We start from the raw sequence: 17,245 nt of genomic DNA on the forward strand, positions 1-17,245 counted from the left end.
GTTGAACCTCTGGACTCTTTCAGGTCAGACTGAGTCTCCTGCAGTGACGTCCGTCAGACAGCAGAGGGAGCTGAGAGGACATCAGCCCTGACCATCATCACCATCCAGAGACATGCCCTTATTTTGTCTTTTAACTTCCTGTCTGCACAGGAAGTGGGCTTGTGTCTCTTTGTGCACTTGACATTTGATCAGCTTGACTGCATTTGATCAGATTTCTGATGTAACGCAGAGCTGAAGGACAGACAGACAGACAGACGGACGGACAGACTGACTGACTGCTCTGGGATCAGCTGTGATGGTCACTGTGTCCCTGGTCCATTGTGTCTTTATAACAGCAGTCTGAGTGGACGTTCAGAGCGTCTTCATGTGTCCTCACACCGAGTCGCTCACAGTTTAGACTCTTCTCTGTCCTCAAAGTCCACCCTTTCTATCATGGCTGTGGGACAGACTCATTGTTGTGAATTACATTATTATTATTATTATTATTATTATTATTATTATTATCATTATCATTATTATCATTATTATTATTCATTGCATTATCAATAAAATAGACGTTATCTGTCTCAGCTGTTTTCATTTGTGTTGATAATTCAGATTTAGTGATTTTGAAGAAAACAAATACTGTTACCGCTGAGCTAGCCGAGCTAGCCACAAGCCGCAGACCTGATTGTGAATCAGCTGGACGCTGTGTGTAACACTTAATTGGTGATTGCTGATTTGGAAATCCTTCCGACCTGTAAGAAGATCTTTAATGTTCAGTCTGAGAAACTTTATTGTTTGCTGTCAGCTGTCGGTTTAAATAAAGTTGGTTCAGGGTCAGTTTCCTCTGGGCTCCATCAGCTGTTCTTCCACGCTCTGTGGACTCTGACTGATGGAGTGAGACTCTTTCTCATTCCTCGTGTCCCTGAAGAAGACGTCCCCTGGACGGCAGCATGTCCCTCCAGGACCTGATTGGACCTTCTTCTCAGATGTTTTCAGAAACATATTTCAGTGTTTTCTTTGGCTGAATGAGAGGGTTTGTGGCCAGGCCACTGTGTCCTGCTCACAGTGCGCCACCCAGCGGCCGGAGCGTCCGATGGGCCCAGTGCATTCTGGTTATTGTAGGTTTTCTACCACAGGCCACTTCTATGAAAATGTCCCTCTAAGGCCACTAAAGACAGACTGAACAACAATATGAGCCCGTTTTTAAAGAAACATCTGATTATCACGTGAACACATGAAGCCAAAGAAAAGAGATCTTCTGTATTTTTAGTTCTGTCAGAAACATCTGTGGCTTTGAACGAGCTTTTCTTACTTCTGGTTTCACTCTCTGTTCAGCTGACTGCAGCCGAGAAGCTCAAACACTCATATCGTTCATTTAAACACTGAACCAGAAAGACAGTGTACTGTGGTTGGAAAGAAGATGGAGTCAGACAGCGTCTTGTCTTCAGTCTTTATTTGAGGTAAACGAAGGTTCAGACCGAGCTGTTTCTCAGCCGAACGTGGCAGCTCTCAACATCTGAGGGGGATTTTTGGGGGAATCCAGGTGTGGAATTAAAAAGCCCTTAACTGCTGGGAAACTGTCCGAACAGCTGGAAAGAAAAGTCAAAGGTGACGGAAACACAAAAGTTTAGACGAGACATAAACGCCACCGGACTGTTGGAATGAAAAGAAACTTTCAAACATTAAAAAAAAAAGAAAATACAGTGAACAAACACTCAGCTTCTCTGGTCCAATAGAAAACAAAGAAACAAAAAGGTCTTCTTAGCTCGTGTCCCCTTCAAGACTAAAAATACACACGAATGAAAATGACAAGCGTCTTCGTCCACATGGGGACGTCCAACACGTCTCTAAAGACATGGGCGGTTGGGTCAGACGTGGAGACTCAGCTGACGGGATCAGCCCAGACACCTCTGAGGGCTCGTTCACTGAACTCACTGCTGACTTTCATCGTTGTTTGTTCTCGTCTGTCTTTTACGTGAAAAGTTCAATGTTGGTCGACTTTGAACTCAAACCTCACTCACAAACTTTTCCCACATTCTTCAGTCTTTGTCTCGTCCTCGGTGGTTTTTGTCAGAAACAGGCCGTTTGGACTTGAGAAAAGTCGCTGACATGATAGCATTGTAGCTGGCTATTTTTTTTAGCTAGGCTTTCTTCATTAGTGTCAGACATCTTTCAAGTTGTTGGTGTATTTTTCACTTTTGATCTAATGAGGCCAGGAACCGAGCGCCTGATGCTGCTAACATGAATCAGTTCATGACGGCGTGTTTGATGAATGCCACAGCTAAGCTAACAGTGCTGCGTGAGCGGCTGCTGGACGTTAGCTAGCTTCCTGCCAAGTGCCACAGCCTGAGTGCAGCGACGTTTGTTTAAATACCAGAACGAATGTATGACGCACGTCTGACTGAGCTGTGGCTGATCACATGATCCATGTTAAACTGACCACATGATTGGTTTCGTCACACTGAGTGACACAGCAGTCAGCCAAACATGTCGCTAAGTAATGTTAGCATCAGGCAGTACAGTGGACCACGTTAGCTTAAAGGCTACCGGCAGCTAATGGAAACTTTTCAGGTGGAATGTTTTCATGCAGGTTACTTTCATGAGACAACACCATGAATCAACCAACACACCTTAAACATCAGTATGACAACTTTGACCAGTCCTTTTTTTAAAGTACTGGCTCTATGACGCGTTCATGATGATTGGATCTTTTGTTTCACTTAAAACAATGACAAGAATTGTGAATGAATTTGTAAATTGCGAAATTCTGTTTCTTCACGTAGAGAGAAGAGTCGTTCAGGTGCACTCTGGCAGCACTTCTCCCATGTTTGAGACAGAGTTTGCATTTCAAGCTAATCGGTTATGGCACAATCTTTATTTAGCTGGTTAGCGCTAACTAGCTCCATCAGAACTCAGTGCCACGTAAGAGTAACTGCCTGAGCATTTCCTCCTGCGGTTAGCTAGCAGTGTTTGGCTCTTGCTGTTGACCTTGAGCTAACGCTACACAGCTACTGGTGGTTACTGCGCTATTAGCTAGCATTGGTGTGTTTTTTCACCCTTGATGTAGCTCAGTTAGCTTCTGGTAAAGTGTTTATCATTAATTGAATTATGACAGCTGACACAAGCTAAGAGTGCTGAGCATGTGTGGCGCTTGAAGTTTGGTGTTTAGCTAGCTCGCCGTAAAGTGTATTTGGAGGTTTCATGTTAGCCTGGCTAGCTACAGGACAACGCTAAACCAGTTGTTTCCTGTGAGAGAATTATGAAATGGCAACACAACTTGCAAAACTGGCATCAGTGCATTGTGGGTAAAGTGTGATTCTGTGCAGCTGAGAGGATTCGACCACGCGGCGAGCTGATGAAACACATTACCATGACGACGAGACAGCACCGAGTGACGCTCTGCTGGCAGACGTCTTCCGTTGGTTTTTTGCGAGACGACTCAGAAATATTCCTTCACTTCTCGACTATTTGACTCGTCTCTCGTCTTCTTTCGCAGCACGTCCTTCCTCCCTTTGACTCATTCCTGTCTTATTTGTCCTCTGTCTTTTTTGTCCTCTCTTTTCCTTCTTCTGAACCCTTTCCTGTAGATTTTCTGCTTTTGTTTTCTTCCTTCAGTTCTTCCTCTTCATCCTTTCTTTCATCCTCCTCTCTTTCCTTCTAATGTTTCCTTCGTCTCTTTGCTGTTTTTCTGTCTTTTCCTTCTGTCTGTCCTCAGTTCCTTTTGTCCTGTTTGCCTCCATCACTTCTTCAGAGCCTCTTTAAATTTTTATTCATCGTCTCTGAATCTTTGTGTCTTCGTCCTCACAGGTCTTCCTCCTCATCCTTCCTTTATTACCGTCCTCCTCTCTTCTCTAAAAACTGTCCATGAAACATCTAAATTTACCTGCATGATGACCTTTAACCTTTCATTCAATCAATGTCACTCTGTGATGCCGATCTCAGTCTTAACTCTGATTGGTCATTGCTCCAGTCTATCAGAATGATGTCACGCAGGTCATCTCATCTGCCAGTTCGTCCTCGTCGCGGCCCGTCCTGATTGGCTCCTCATCGCTGTAGAGGGCGGCGGGGTCGGTGGCCGAGTTGCCGAGGAAACCGTGGCTTCCCGTGCCGAGCAGGTCGCTGGCGGCAGACTCCATCTCGTCCACGGTCATGTGACACGCGTCGGCGATCTCCCGCTTGGCGAAAGCCACAAACTTCGGATCTCGAGCATAGAGACCGAGGCCCTCTGAGATCAGAACCTGCGGAGAGAAGAAGAGTCAGTGACGACAGCCTGACGGGACTCGACTATCAGTGTCAGTAATCAGTCAACGTGTCCGCACCGCCTCCACCAGACTGTCGGCCGATCCTCGTTTCTCAGTGAGCTGGGCGCCGAGCTGCGAGGGAACTCTGAGGGTGGTGTACGCTCGGTACGGAGGAGGAGCTGCAACACAACAAGAGTCACGTGACACCATCAGATCCACAGTGACAGCGATAACAGTCGTGTGTTTGTTCATCTTCCTACCTGATGTCCCTGCGGGGCCACCGTACCAGGCCGGTCTGGGCGCCGCACCTGTCACACTGACACCTGACGGACGACAGACACGTGTAAAGGTCGGTCACATATCTACAGATTTTCATGGTGATCGCTGAACGCAGCTCGTCCTTTGAGCTCAGAGCGTTCGAACAGCGAGAGGCTGAAGGTGACGTTTCCAACACTCTGGGACATCTCAGGCCTTACCTCTTCCTGCTCCTGCCTTCTTCCCCTCTCCTCCTCCTCCTCCTCCCCTTCCTCCCCCCCAGGGTGGGCTGCCTTCCTCCTCCACCAGAATGAGAGGAGCATAAAGGAGGCGACCACGGCGAGGACACGGGTTTGCCCAGGACGCCGAAGAAGCCGCTGAGGAGCGACCGGAGGAGTGACGAGACTCATAACTGCTGAACATCTGCTGAGGAGGAGGATGAGAGTAGGGTCACACTACTGAAAGAGAAGGGAGGGTGTCTCACCTGTGTGTGTGTGTGTGTGTGTGTGTGTGTGTTACCTGTGCGCGTGTGCGGCGTGGCGGTGAGGTGGGGTGATACGTCCCGGGGATCGGCAGGTCGTCGCTGCTGCCCTGCCTCCTCAGACACTGGATGTTAAACGACGGCTTCCGACCTGACAGACGACAAAGAAACAAACGCCCCCGCTCAGCTGTGGGCGATGATGTCACGCTGAGTGACGGCTCAGGTGTGTGAGTCAAATGATGTCATTTTGTCTGATCTCAGCTCAGCTTCCTTTTATTAACTCTCATCACGTGATATCATCACTGTAATTAGCTGTGACATCACACACATCCTCTCACCTGTGGGCGTGGCAGGAAGTAGGCGTCTGCGTGTCGTCCTCCTGCCCTCGTTGTAGCCGTTACCATAGCTACTGTTGGTGTAGGCGTGGCCATCGTAGTGGTCTCTGTACAGAGGAGGCTCTTCGGGGTAATGTCTGCAAGGACACACAGGATAACACACACACAGGCCTGCATGTCTGTCTGTCTACCTGTCCGTCTGTCAGTCTGTCTACCTGTCTGTCAGTCTACCTGTCTGTCTGTCAGTCTGTCCACCTGTCCGTCAGTCTACCTGTCTCTGGAGGCGATGCTGTCGGTGTCCTCCTCTCTGCTGTAGTAGCCCTGCTCTCCGAATGCCTCCCTGTCTCCGTTCCTCCAGTATCTGTCCCTGGAATCCCTCCTGCAGAACAAGAGAGTGCGATTGGCTGAGAGATCTGTCAGTCAAAACAAACAGGACGTGTTTGAGACAAACGTCCACGCAGTCAGAGGACGGTTTAAACCAAACAAGCTCAACGCAGCAAGTCGTCACAGGCGAACAATGAGGACGCCATTTGTAGCGTGAAGGACATGAATTGGACATGGTGGTCACGGTTTAGTCTTTGTCTCTGTCGTCCTCACAGCAGCATCTCCTGTCCTCAGCAGGATGAGTGCGTACCTTCCATGTTTGTAGTAGGACGGTCTCTGACGGTCCAGCAGACCGTTCTTCACCGACGGCCGGTGGGGATGGTGATGATTGACAGATGACCTCATGTTGTCTCCACGGCGAAGGTGTTCATCGTGGTCGCTGCCGTTTGGCATCTTGGTGAGAGAACCGACCCGGTGAATCAGGCCTCCGTTAGACACGCCGCCGTCCCCGCCGCCCCCGCCGGGACCTGCAGGCAGACAGAGGCGGTGAAGCGTCAGTACGTCAGAGACACTTCACCAACATGTTTAAATCTGTTTGTCACTTCCTGTTGGGTTCAGACCACATGACTTATCTAACCTCACATAACCACAGCAACGCTGTGAAGTCACATGATGTGAGGGGGTGGCTTACCTGTGGGCGTGGTCAGCATGGAGCCTCGTCTCTCTTTGTCTGGTCCAAACCCGTTTTCACCCTGCGGAGAAACCGAACGGTCACACCTGGACATGTCTTCAAAGGACGTTTTTAAAACACGGCGTCTTTCTAAAAACCTTATAGGCTGCGTTCTCCTCCAGCTCCTCCTCCTCCATCAGGACCTCCTCCTCGTCCTCCTCCAGGTCCTCATTCAGAGCCAGACGCATCTCTGGACCCAGATCCTGCAGAGTCTTCAGACCGGCTTTACACAGCTGTACGCACACACACGCACACACACACACACACACACACACACACACACACACACACACAGAGTTTACCATCATTTTACTGAGATCCTGTTCTCATGCTGTTGTCTCACCAGTGTACAGAGAGAGACGGATGGACAATGGACGGACCTGGACAGCCGACGGGTTGGTGGCGTCTGACTCGCCGGTCAGATCTCCTTTCTCTTTCCTCTTCCTGAACTTCCTGAAGTAATCCTGGATCAGGAAGGTCGCGTAGAACTTCCCGACTGTCACTTCCTCCTCTGACGGACAGGTGAGACAGGTGAGACAGGTGAGACAGTCAGAAGGACTCCCAGCAGCAGTATGTGTTCTTGTAGTAGTATTAGCACTAGTTCTTGTAGTATTTGTACTGTGTGTATTGTATTAGCGGTGTTTGCTAACAGTAGTTGTTGTGGTACCCGTAGTATTAGTACCTTCATGTGGTGGTATTACTTCGTCCAGTAGTTTTGGTTTCATTCTCTTCCAGATCTTCTTGATGATCCCCCTCAGCTCCTCGTTCTCCTGCTCGGGGTTACCTGGCAACAGCACACAGTGGGCGGGGTCAGATCTGAATGGTGGCGAAGCTGCGTTCATGTCATGATGACAAATAAAGTTCCAGTTTAAATAAAAAACAGTCGAGCGTGAACATCGTTTGCGGTCGCGGCGTTTTGATCCTCAGACAACTCAGAGTCATCATCAGCAGCTGCTTCGCTTCCTGCTGCTCTGGACCAATCAGATACCTTCGGTCTTGATCTTGAGGGCGGTGCGAACCAGAGCGAAGAGCGTGGCGTTGAAGGTCACCATCCCGTCGGCGTTCAGAGGCATGTTCATCGCCACCAGCCGCTGACGGAGAGGAAGAGGAGCACACAGTCTTCGATTAGGACAAGACGGAAGTCACGTGACCTCCCGATCTATAAACGGCTGGAACAGGTGAGCGCAGGACGGAGTGCGCAGGTGTTACCTTACAGGCCACTCTGTGAGGACAGAGCTTCCCGAAGCCCAGAGGAGGCTGGATCCTCCTGAGCAGAGCCACCACGTCCAGGTGTTTGATCCGACCCCTGCAGGTCAGAGCGCAACACCGTCAGCTGCTCCACCGAGCGACAGGTACACAAATACTACATCACACGTACCTGCGTCAAAGTGTATGAGCAACAACATGTACTGAAAGCATCAAGTACTCTTACTGCAGAACAGCCCTGTTACTAATACTGAAGTACTACTGGATCCTTATTATTCAGGTGTTAGTATGTCAGTGGTACTTTGATACTTTTGAATTAAATATTTTTACTGCTGTATGTAGTACTGAGTACTCTGATCTATAAAAAGTCAAGTACTCAAAGTACTCAAGTAAAGCAGTACCTCAAAACTGTACTGAAGTAATTGAGACCACACTGAGTAAGAGAACGGCGCCCCCTCAGGTGAGTTCTGACCTGTAGTCAGTGTCTCTGCGTTGGATTTGTGTGTTTTAGACGTTTGTCTGTTCAGGGATCAGTTTCTGCTCAGCGTCCCCTCTGCATCCATGTCCTGTCGTCTGAGTCCACTCACTGATCCTTTGAGCTAAGCTAAGCTAAGCTAAGCTAAGCTAAGCTAACTACATCCTGGATCTGCCTCTGCTGGACCCTCAGATGTGAACCAGATCTCAAAGAGGACTCTTACTTTGCCTCTGGATCATATTCAGACCAGATCCTCTTAAACTCGTCCAGGTGATGCGGCCCCAGAATTGACCAATCACGTGTCAGATAGTCAAAGTTGTCCATGATGACGGCGACAAACAGGTTAATGATCTGAAGGAGACAGAGACAGTCAGTGTGTGTGTGCGTGTCTCTATGTGTGTCTCCATGTGTTGTGTGTGTGTGTGTCTCTGTGTCTCTGTGTCTCTTTCTGTGTGTGTGTGTGTGTGTGTGTGTGTGTTCTGACCAGGAAAGCACACAGCATGAAGAAGCTGATGAAGTAAACGATGGCGAAGTTGCTTCCACAGCTGAACTCTTCTCCCGGTTCGTAGTCTGACTCGGGGTCACAGCGTTTACCTGGCAGACTGGCCAACATGATCTCCTGCCACGCCTCACCTGTCGCACACCTGCAGACACACAGAGTTTGTGTCTCGACTGTTAGTTTCAGTCACTTCTGACGACAACCTGAACTCTCACTGAGCTGTTAGCTGTTAGTCGTTAGCTGTTAGCCGGGTTAGGGTTTCATTCATTTAAGTCTCAGAAGAAGACAAAGACATAAGAAGAAGATCTGACCTGAAGAGGAGGAGGACAGCCTGAGGAAAAGTCTGGAAGTTGTTGTTTCTGTTGATCTGAGTGTGATCCTGCATCGCTACCTTTCCAAAGGTCTGAGAGACAGACAGACAGAGAGACAGACAGTCAGACAGATAGAGAGAGAGGGACAGGTAGAGAGACAGACAGACAGAGGGACAGACAGTCAGACAGATAGAGAGAGAGAGACAGGTAGAGAGACAGACAGACAGAGGGACAGACAGAGGGACAGGCAGAGACACAGACAGACAGAGTGTAAATGTCCATCAGCAGCTCTTCATCGGCTCGCGTCACATTTAACGACCATTGGATGAAACCTGCTGTCATGTGACCTGACTCTGGATCAGGACGTTCAGCAGGTAAATAAAGTCTGATCAGAACTTTGTTCACAGATCAATATTAATGCAGCGTTTGAAGGTTTTCACCTGGATTCACGCTGTGACGCATACAGGTGTGTCTGCTGATGAACCCTGAAACACGATGCAGACGACCTTCAGGTGCAGCTGTGGACCCCACCCACCATGTCCACTGAGGACGAGAATCCTCAGTGTCCCCCTGCCCCCGATTGCATCAGAGTGACACATCCCCCCTCTACAACGTCTTTGTCTCAGAGCAGTTTGGCAACAGACAGCTGATCACAGCGCCCCCTGCAGGATCACCTGTGCATCACCTCACCTGCATCCCGATGACAGCGTAGATGAAGAAGATCATGGCGATGAGCAGAGCGACGTACGGCAGAGCCTGAGAGACAGACAGAGGACGTTAGACTGCTGCCGCTGCACCCTGGAGCAAGAGCAAGCAGTTCTCTGTTAGCCCCGCCCCCAACAGGTAGCCCCACCCTTTCACCTGCAGTGATTTGATGAACGTCCACAGCAGCGTGCGAATCCCCTCCCCTTTACTCAGCAGCTTGACCAATCGCATGACTCGAAACAGACGGAAGAAGGTGATCGACACCCTGGAGCTGTCCTCCCCACTCTGAGACAGACGGAGAGAGATGGACAGAGAGAGACGGACAGAGACAGAGACAGACAGAGAGACGGACAGAGAGAGGTTTAGTGAACAGCTTCAGATGTCTCTTACATGTTGGACGTGTCCTCAGAGTATTCGGGTCTTCCTTCCTGTCAGGTGTCTTCACTCTGTCCTCAGTGGACGAATGAACTGCGTCTCATGTCCATGACTGTGACTCGGTGATTCTGTTTGTTTCCTTCATTGTAACTCAGGTGTAAATTAGTGATGTCACACAGGTGAGAGTCACCTCGTCTTCCCAAAGACTTTCAACATGAAACATTTTTATGAAGATTAATTTACTGAAAAAGAAAAAAGGACCCTCAGAGGACAGCACAGAGGACACACACTGATGGACTGTCACTACGTCCTCGTTACCATCGTTTAGAGCTGTCAGCCAATCAGAATGTAGCTCACTCACACTGAACTCCGTGACGACGATGTCGACGACGCTGCCGACCACGATGAGAGCATCAAACGAGTTCCAGGCATCCACGAAGTAATGCTGCAAGACAAAGAGACACAAGACGTTTCTACAGCCAATCAGACTGATGCAGGGCGATGATGTCATTAACTCCCAGTGACATCATCAAACATGAACAGACCAAACACTGATCAGCCTCGTTATCAGTCGTTGATTAGTCTCATTAGCTTCATGCTCTGATGTGGAGCATGTTGTCTGTTTCAGAATGGACATGAAAGTCACAGGGGTCAAAGGTCACATCAGAACCAATAAGAAACAGCAAACAGATCAGTGTGATGTCATCAATGGCAACGGGTCAGAATAAACTACAGTGTGTGTTCGTGGTGATGAAGGAAGGAGCTGTTTTAATGGAGGTCAAGGGTCAGAGGAAGAAGGTCTGTGTGCTGTGACGCACGCTGGACTGTTAGCAGTTAGCAGTTAGCATCAGCGCTGCTCCGCTCACCCTGAGTCTGAGAGCCAGCAGCTTCAGCAGCATCTCCACCGTGAAGAGTCCAGTGAACACCATGTTGAGGATGTCCATGATGTAGCTGAAGGTTTTGGACTGTTCGTAGTGCTGGAGGACAGGAAACAGGAAGACGTAAAAAGGACTGATCACTTCAGGGCAGAGGGGGTGGGGTTAATGACAGACAGGAAGCGTTTGCTCACCTGAACAGCCAGAGTGACGGTGTTGAGCAGGATGAGGACGAACATAACGTACTCGAATCCTGTTGAGTTGATGATAGACCAGAACTTATACTGAACCGGATTCTTTGGGATGTAAAGTTTCAGCGGCTGAGCTTTCAGAGCGTACTCCACACACTGACGCTGCAGACAGAAACACAGAGGTCATCTCTGACGTCACACTCACAAACAGGAAGTCAAACGTTTCTCTGGCTTCAGTGAGTCACACTGAGTCAAAGTGTAGTTAGCTTAGCCCTCTGCTGAATTAGCTGGTAGCTGCCCCTGTTACAGCTTCTGTTAGCTGCCCCATTAGCAGCCCCTGTTAGCTACCCCATTATAGCTCCTGTTAGCTGCTCCTGTTAGCTGCTCCTGTTAGCTGCCCCCATTAGCAGCCCCTGTTAGCAGCGTGCTCATAGATGTACAGACAGCTCTCAAAGATCACTATGATACTGAAGAAACTTAAAAACATGAAGACTGTCAGGGGAGTTCTGCAGAGTCTGGCTCCACCTGCTGACAGAGGACAGTAACTAACTTCCTGTTGTCGTGACAACACCTGCGCACACCTGTCAAGTCAGCTGACTCAGGTGTTGACCTCAGAGTGGACGTGTGTGATCATGTTTCAGAACTTTAAATGTGTTGATGCTACTTGTGTATGAACTGTTGACCCGGCAGAGATCCAGGTGAGGTGTTCACCTGGTTCTTGTCCAGCTCACAGTTCTTGTACTCCTGCTCGCCCTGCTCTCTGAAGGTGATGATGACGAAACCCACGAAGATGTTCATCATGAAGAAGGCAATGATGATGATGTAGACGATGAAGAAGATGGAGATCTCCACTCGATAGTTGTAGATGGGACCAGAGTTCTCCCCATTAGCATCGATAGCTTTGTACAGCAGCCTGGGGGGGGGGGGGGGGGTCAGTTTGTCAGTCTGTCTCTGCCTGACAGCATTGATAAAGTTTGAATACTCACGCGGGCCAGCCCTCGAAGGTGGAGACGGTGAAGAGCGCCATCATCCCCATCAGTACGTTATCGAAGTTGAAGTCGCTGTTATGCCAGATTCTCTCTCTGACCATCGGATGGTTCACGTCTCCATCTTTGTACACCACAAAGGTCCCTCTGAACGAACGAACACACACACACACACACACACACACACACACACACACACACACACACACACACACACACACACACACACACACACACCCTTGGTGAGGTCAGGTCTTCACTCTGGACGTGTGTCTCTGCTGTGGTCTTGAACTCTTACTTGCACTGTTCAGGAGTGTGTTTGGCTTCGTCTGTGCAGCGATAGAATTTACCCTGAAACACAAACAAAGAATTGTGAGTTTTAGACTTTAATTCCGACACTGAAGCTTCAAATACGCAGCAGTGGTGGAAAAAGTACTCAGATCCTTTACTTGAGTAAAAGTACAGAGGTATTATGAAGTAAAAGTACTTGTTCTGCAGTAAAATGATCCTTCACTGACGTATGACGAGAAACCAGGGTAGTAAATATTTACACGAGCTCACAGCTGATTTTACGTTCAGCGAGAAGAAGAAGAAGAAGAAGAAGAGTTTGAAATTCAAACCAGTGAAACTTTATTTGTTCTCACCTTGAAGAGCTGAACGCCGATGCAGGCGAACATGAACTGAAGCAGAGTCGTGACGATCATGATGTTCCCGATCGTCCTGATGGCCACAAACACACACTGGACCACGTGCTGCAACACACACACACACACACACACACACACACTTTACACATCAAGGAGTGTTTACATCTCCTGGTCCTGGCTAACTCCTGGTCCTGACAAACCCTGTCTGAATCGTCCAGCTCTCTCTGCTCTGCAGGTGTTTCTGAAGCGCCATCGATGCTGCTTTCCTTCATTCAGCGCCTCCCCCTCCTCCTCCCCCTCCTCCTCCTCCTCCTCCTCATCACACCACCTGCAGCCTCTGACTTCGGCCTTTCTGCCATCAAACATGAACTATTGACTATGAGCTGACGGCTGGAATATCAGGAGTTGGAGGTATGAGGTGATATCTGTGAAGGATCATCTGCTGTTCAGGTGTATTTTCAGGTAAACTGTTCTCAACATGAAGATCTGAAACAATCTGAAACTAAAATGAACACATGAAGAATCACAGATTCCTGCAGGTTGTTTTTTTTGGGTAAGAATTGCAGGATGTGCCTCTTCCATCAGCTGACTCGCCTTCAGTCCTTTGGCTCTGTTGATGGCTCTCAGAGGTCGGAGCACTCGCAGGACTCGGAGGATCTTCACCACCGAGATGGCGCTGGAGCTACAGACACAAACACAGCGAGTCAGCGAGCAGCCGTCTGCACCGCTGGACACCGAACAAGTACATGTACTCAAGTAAGAGTGTGAGGTACTGGTACTTTGAGCAATTCCTTGTTACTTTATATTTGTACACTTCAGAGGTAAATATTGTACTTTTTACTTCATTTATCATCAGCAGGATAGAAAGTCATTGACTTGAGCTCCACCTTGTGATGAACACATGAATGCATCAATAAATATAATCCAATAATTTTTTGTATATTATCTATCCACTATCTACACTGTGGTATTAGTACTTTCATTGAAGTGTTTCAGTACTTCTTCCACTGCTGTGAGCTGAGAGTTGTAGCTGTCGTCTTCTCCCAGCAGGGGGCAGCACACACACAAAGATCATTACTTCCTGTTTGAATCCCAGCTGATCATTTTCTAAAACATCTGTCAGGGTTCATGTTGATCTTCAGTTTATTTCTATAAAAATCAACCTGAAGGAGAAAATCCATCAGTTCGGCAGCTTCGTGTCATTCATTCATTCATTCATTCATTCATCACGAGTGAAGTTCAGATGTTCCTGCAGGTTGAGTTTCACAGAAATTAAAAAAGCAAATATGAAACATTAAAACCGAATGAATTAAATGATATTTGATCACTGATCGACTGAGAGAAAGAAAATGTTGAATTTGCACAGAAAACCAAAGAGACATAAAGAAATAATATTTTTTTCTATTAACATTCAGACAACCAAACGTCCTTTTTCCATTTCAGTCTGCAAAAAACATTCAACTGTTTTCTATTTGAAAGCAAACGTTAGAATGTTAGCCAGCGCTTCGTCTCTAGCATGGCTGCTAATGTTAGCTAAGAATGTGTTTCTGTGTGACTAGCATGGCTGCTAATGTTAGCTAAGAATGTGTTTCTGTGTGACTAGCATGGCTGCTAATGTTAGCTAAGAATGTGTTTCTGTGTGACTAGCATGGCTGCTAATGTTAGCTAAGAATATGTTTCTGTGTGACTAGCATGGCTGCTAATGTTAGCTGTCCTGTCAGACTGCCCCACTCGGCAGAGGACGACCTGGTCTCGACTCGTTCGTGACGCTGCGGCCTTCCTCAGAGGACGATGCTGAGAGTCGTTGTGTGGTAACGTGTTTCCTGTTGTCGTCCCTGAGTTCAGAGTCGTCATGTGATCGTTAGCTGAGCCTTTGGCCCACACAGAAGCTGACAGCTCTGTGAAGATGGAGGCAGAAGAGCCGCAGAGAAACTTTAAGCACTAATCCTCCAGGTGGAAACTAGGGATGAGTGAGAACACCACTATCTGTATCTGTATCTGTTCAACCATCTAAATGATCTGTATCTGTATCTGTGCTCGGAGTGGGTGGGGGCTAAACCAGAAGTGGGCGTGGTAGTAAAATCGGAAGTCGGAAATGGGTGGGGCATAAATCGGTACATTAGTCTGAAATTGATTTACAATAAAAATATTAATATAGGCTACTGTGTGTGTTCAGCTACATGTGTGGAAGTGTGGAAGTGTGGAAGTGGTCTGTAAGACTTTATTTTTTAATGATACGGGGAAATAATATGTCAGCCTTGTTCACTGTATTCTTCTCAAAAGCACCGCGTTCAGTACGAGCAAAGTTTTCCAACTGACTTTATATCAGCAGCCAAACTAAGAGCAAGCAGACGGTAAAAAAAAAAAAAAAAATCTGACCGGCGGCAGTGACCGACGCGACACGAGCCGTTTTCAGCTCTGTCTTGTTGTCAAATGCACCGCGTACGTTACGAAACAAGTCGTGAGAACAGAGCAGAGCGTGAAGACAGTCAGTTACCCAATGAGGATTTTCCTTCAGCATGAGCTCGGATAGTGACGAGTTTTACTCGTATCATGTTCGTACTCGTCAAAAATGCTTTATCTGTACCGTCTGAAACGAGTATCCGGCTCAACCCTAGTGGAAACTTCTGCTTCATCCTTTGTGGGAGGTTTAGGACTGGAGGTCAAAATGAGACGTCTTCTATCATGTCTTCTATCGGTGGCAGAGGACTGTGAAACTGATGCATAAAAAGCACAAACTGGTACATAAAAATACACCAGAGTGCAGGAAATGAAGTATCTGACACTCATGCTGAAGGACCCCCAGACCCCCTGCTTGATTTGTGTCCCTCAGGTTTGGTTTATCCCTTATTTTTGCACCGTGAAGGTGCTGACCCCGTTTGGAGGAAGCCTGAAATACTTCTGTGGCTGCTGATGGTGTTCAAACGGAGTGTCTGCCATCGTTTCACAGACGTGTTGAATGAGTGGATTCACTAACGCTGACTGTCGTTTGTTAATGTTGAAAAATGAGTTTGATACTGACTGAAGGAAGAAGGAGACCAGCGAGACGCTGACGACCAGCAGATCCAACAAGTTAAACCAGTTTCTGCAGAAGGAGCCCTGATGGAGGAACGCTCCGTGGACCGTCATCTGACACAAAGAGAGAGACGAAGGTCGCATTAAATCAAGAGAAGACGACAAAGGACGACATCCCAGCTGATGGTGAATTTTACCTTCAACAGAATCTCCACAGTGAAGATGGAGGTGAAGGCGTAGTCTGCATAGCCCAGAATCTACACAAACACACGGAAAGACACGAGTAAATACACACATCACAAACACGAGAACATAAATAAATACACTCAGATTATGGTCAGTTTTAGTCCAGGACGTCAGTCATTTGTCCTTGTCCTTTATGTCCTTTAGATGAGGGGCAGCACATCAATGGGATCAAAAACAGTCCTGGAAGTTTGTCCATCACGTGTGAAGACTTTCAGCACAGAAGACAAGTCCTCTCTGGACTCATTGTCTCAGTCTGGGATTTATCAGTCAACACGGGTCCAGACCAGAATGTCCTAATTTACAACTAACACAAGCCAAGTCAATACAGGTGAGTCCAGATTTAGGACAGGGGGGTTTGAGACAAGTCCATTGAGTCCATAGTTGAGACCAAAAGTTCACAAGTCAAGACCAGCAAGTCCAAGGTCAAGACAGGTTTTCCCCAAGACCATTAATTCACTGGCCAAGACCAGGAAGTCCCAAGTTAATACCAGCAACTACCAAGTTCCGAACAGGTACGTCCCAAGGCAAGATCAGGATTCCAGATTCACTTTATTGTCTCACATTGTACTTGGATCAAGCTTCCACCAACGCTGCTAAAACACAGAGTAAGACAGCTACAGTGGACATATCGAGGGACACGAGTAAAGACCAGTAAGTCCTGAATCAAGACATAAGTTCACAGTAAGACACGTACGCACCAGGTCAGGAACTACAAGTCCTAAGTCAGGCCACCTGAGCCATACTGAAACCAACACGTCCACAAGTCCAGACCAACAAACCCAGAGTCAAGAAAGCTGGGCTGAGACAAGTTGAGACAGGTGAGTCCTAATGCAGGACAGACAAGCCCCAAATTAAGATTTAACATCAGGACTAACCAATCCAGAGTCAAGAAAGCTCCTACGTAAACATGTGAGTGTGTGACTCCGGCCTGTTTTCTATGCCGTTCATCACATGAAACACTTCTTCTAGTCACTCTCATGTGATTGGTCCACTGTCCTCTCTGAGCCCATTCACACCAACAGTGATGCTTCCGTCCATCAAGTGTCCTCAATGCCTCCGGAGCCTTTTCGGCTGATGTGATGTGATGTCACTGCGATGTCACTGCGATGTCTTTATGATGTCTCTGTGATGTCTCTGCCATGTCACTGTGATGTCACTGCGATGTCTCTGCGATGTCTATGTGATGTCACTGTGATGTCACTGCCATGTCACTGTGATGTCACTGCGATGTCTCTGTGATGTCACTGCCATGTCACTGTGATGTCACTGCCATGTCACTGCCATGTCTCTGTGATGTCACTGCTATGTCTCTGTGATGTCACTGTGATGTCACTGCCATGTCACTGTGATGTCACTGCCATGT

General features: G+C 47.9%; 1 protein-coding gene across 4 annotated transcripts in view; it reads right to left on the reverse strand.

Annotated features, from left to right (window-relative positions):
• Positions 1–1,324: 1,324 nt before the first annotated feature.
• cacna1fb (calcium channel, voltage-dependent, L type, alpha 1F subunit) overlaps positions 1,325–17,245 on the reverse strand; it is a 58,610-nt gene continuing 42,689 nt past the window's right edge. For 2 of the 4 annotated variants that reach the window (XM_076741502.1, XM_076741499.1), the window contains 29 exons: positions 15,834–15,893; positions 15,644–15,750; positions 13,216–13,303; positions 12,619–12,726; positions 12,273–12,325; positions 11,975–12,121; positions 11,700–11,901; positions 10,992–11,150; positions 10,789–10,899; positions 10,284–10,367; positions 9,704–9,832; positions 9,533–9,598; positions 8,843–8,934; positions 8,517–8,676; positions 8,256–8,383; positions 7,561–7,657; positions 7,340–7,442; positions 7,034–7,135; positions 6,732–6,862; positions 6,450–6,584; positions 6,313–6,373; positions 5,932–6,148; positions 5,569–5,676; positions 5,301–5,434; positions 5,001–5,113; positions 4,703–4,907; positions 4,487–4,549; positions 4,305–4,405; positions 1,326–4,223 (listed from right to left, as the gene is read on the reverse strand). In XM_076741502.1, the coding sequence (XP_076597617.1) occupies positions 3,960–4,223; positions 4,305–4,405; positions 4,487–4,549; positions 4,703–4,907; positions 5,001–5,113; positions 5,301–5,434; positions 5,569–5,676; positions 5,932–6,148; positions 6,313–6,373; positions 6,450–6,584; positions 6,732–6,862; positions 7,034–7,135; positions 7,340–7,442; positions 7,561–7,657; positions 8,256–8,383; positions 8,517–8,676; positions 8,843–8,934; positions 9,533–9,598; positions 9,704–9,832; positions 10,284–10,367; positions 10,789–10,899; positions 10,992–11,150; positions 11,700–11,901; positions 11,975–12,121; positions 12,273–12,325; positions 12,619–12,726; positions 13,216–13,303; positions 15,644–15,750; positions 15,834–15,893 (3,528 nt within the window). In that variant the 3' untranslated portion in view covers positions 1,326–3,959. Of the gene's footprint in view, positions 4,224–4,304; positions 4,406–4,486; positions 4,550–4,702; positions 4,908–5,000; positions 5,114–5,300; positions 5,435–5,568; positions 5,677–5,931; positions 6,149–6,312; positions 6,374–6,449; positions 6,585–6,731; positions 6,863–7,033; positions 7,136–7,339; positions 7,443–7,560; positions 7,658–8,255; positions 8,384–8,516; positions 8,677–8,842; positions 8,935–9,532; positions 9,599–9,703; positions 9,833–10,283; positions 10,368–10,788; positions 10,900–10,991; positions 11,151–11,699; positions 11,902–11,974; positions 12,122–12,272; positions 12,326–12,618; positions 12,727–13,215; positions 13,304–15,643; positions 15,751–15,833; positions 15,894–17,245 lie in introns of all 4 variants that reach the window. The other 2 variants (XM_076741498.1, XM_076741497.1) reach the window with 2 other exon arrangements.

The sequence above is a fragment of the Chaetodon auriga genome, chromosome 10, assembly GCF_051107435.1.
Source record: "Chaetodon auriga isolate fChaAug3 chromosome 10, fChaAug3.hap1, whole genome shotgun sequence".
NCBI lineage: Eukaryota > Metazoa > Chordata > Actinopteri > Chaetodontiformes > Chaetodontidae > Chaetodon > Chaetodon auriga.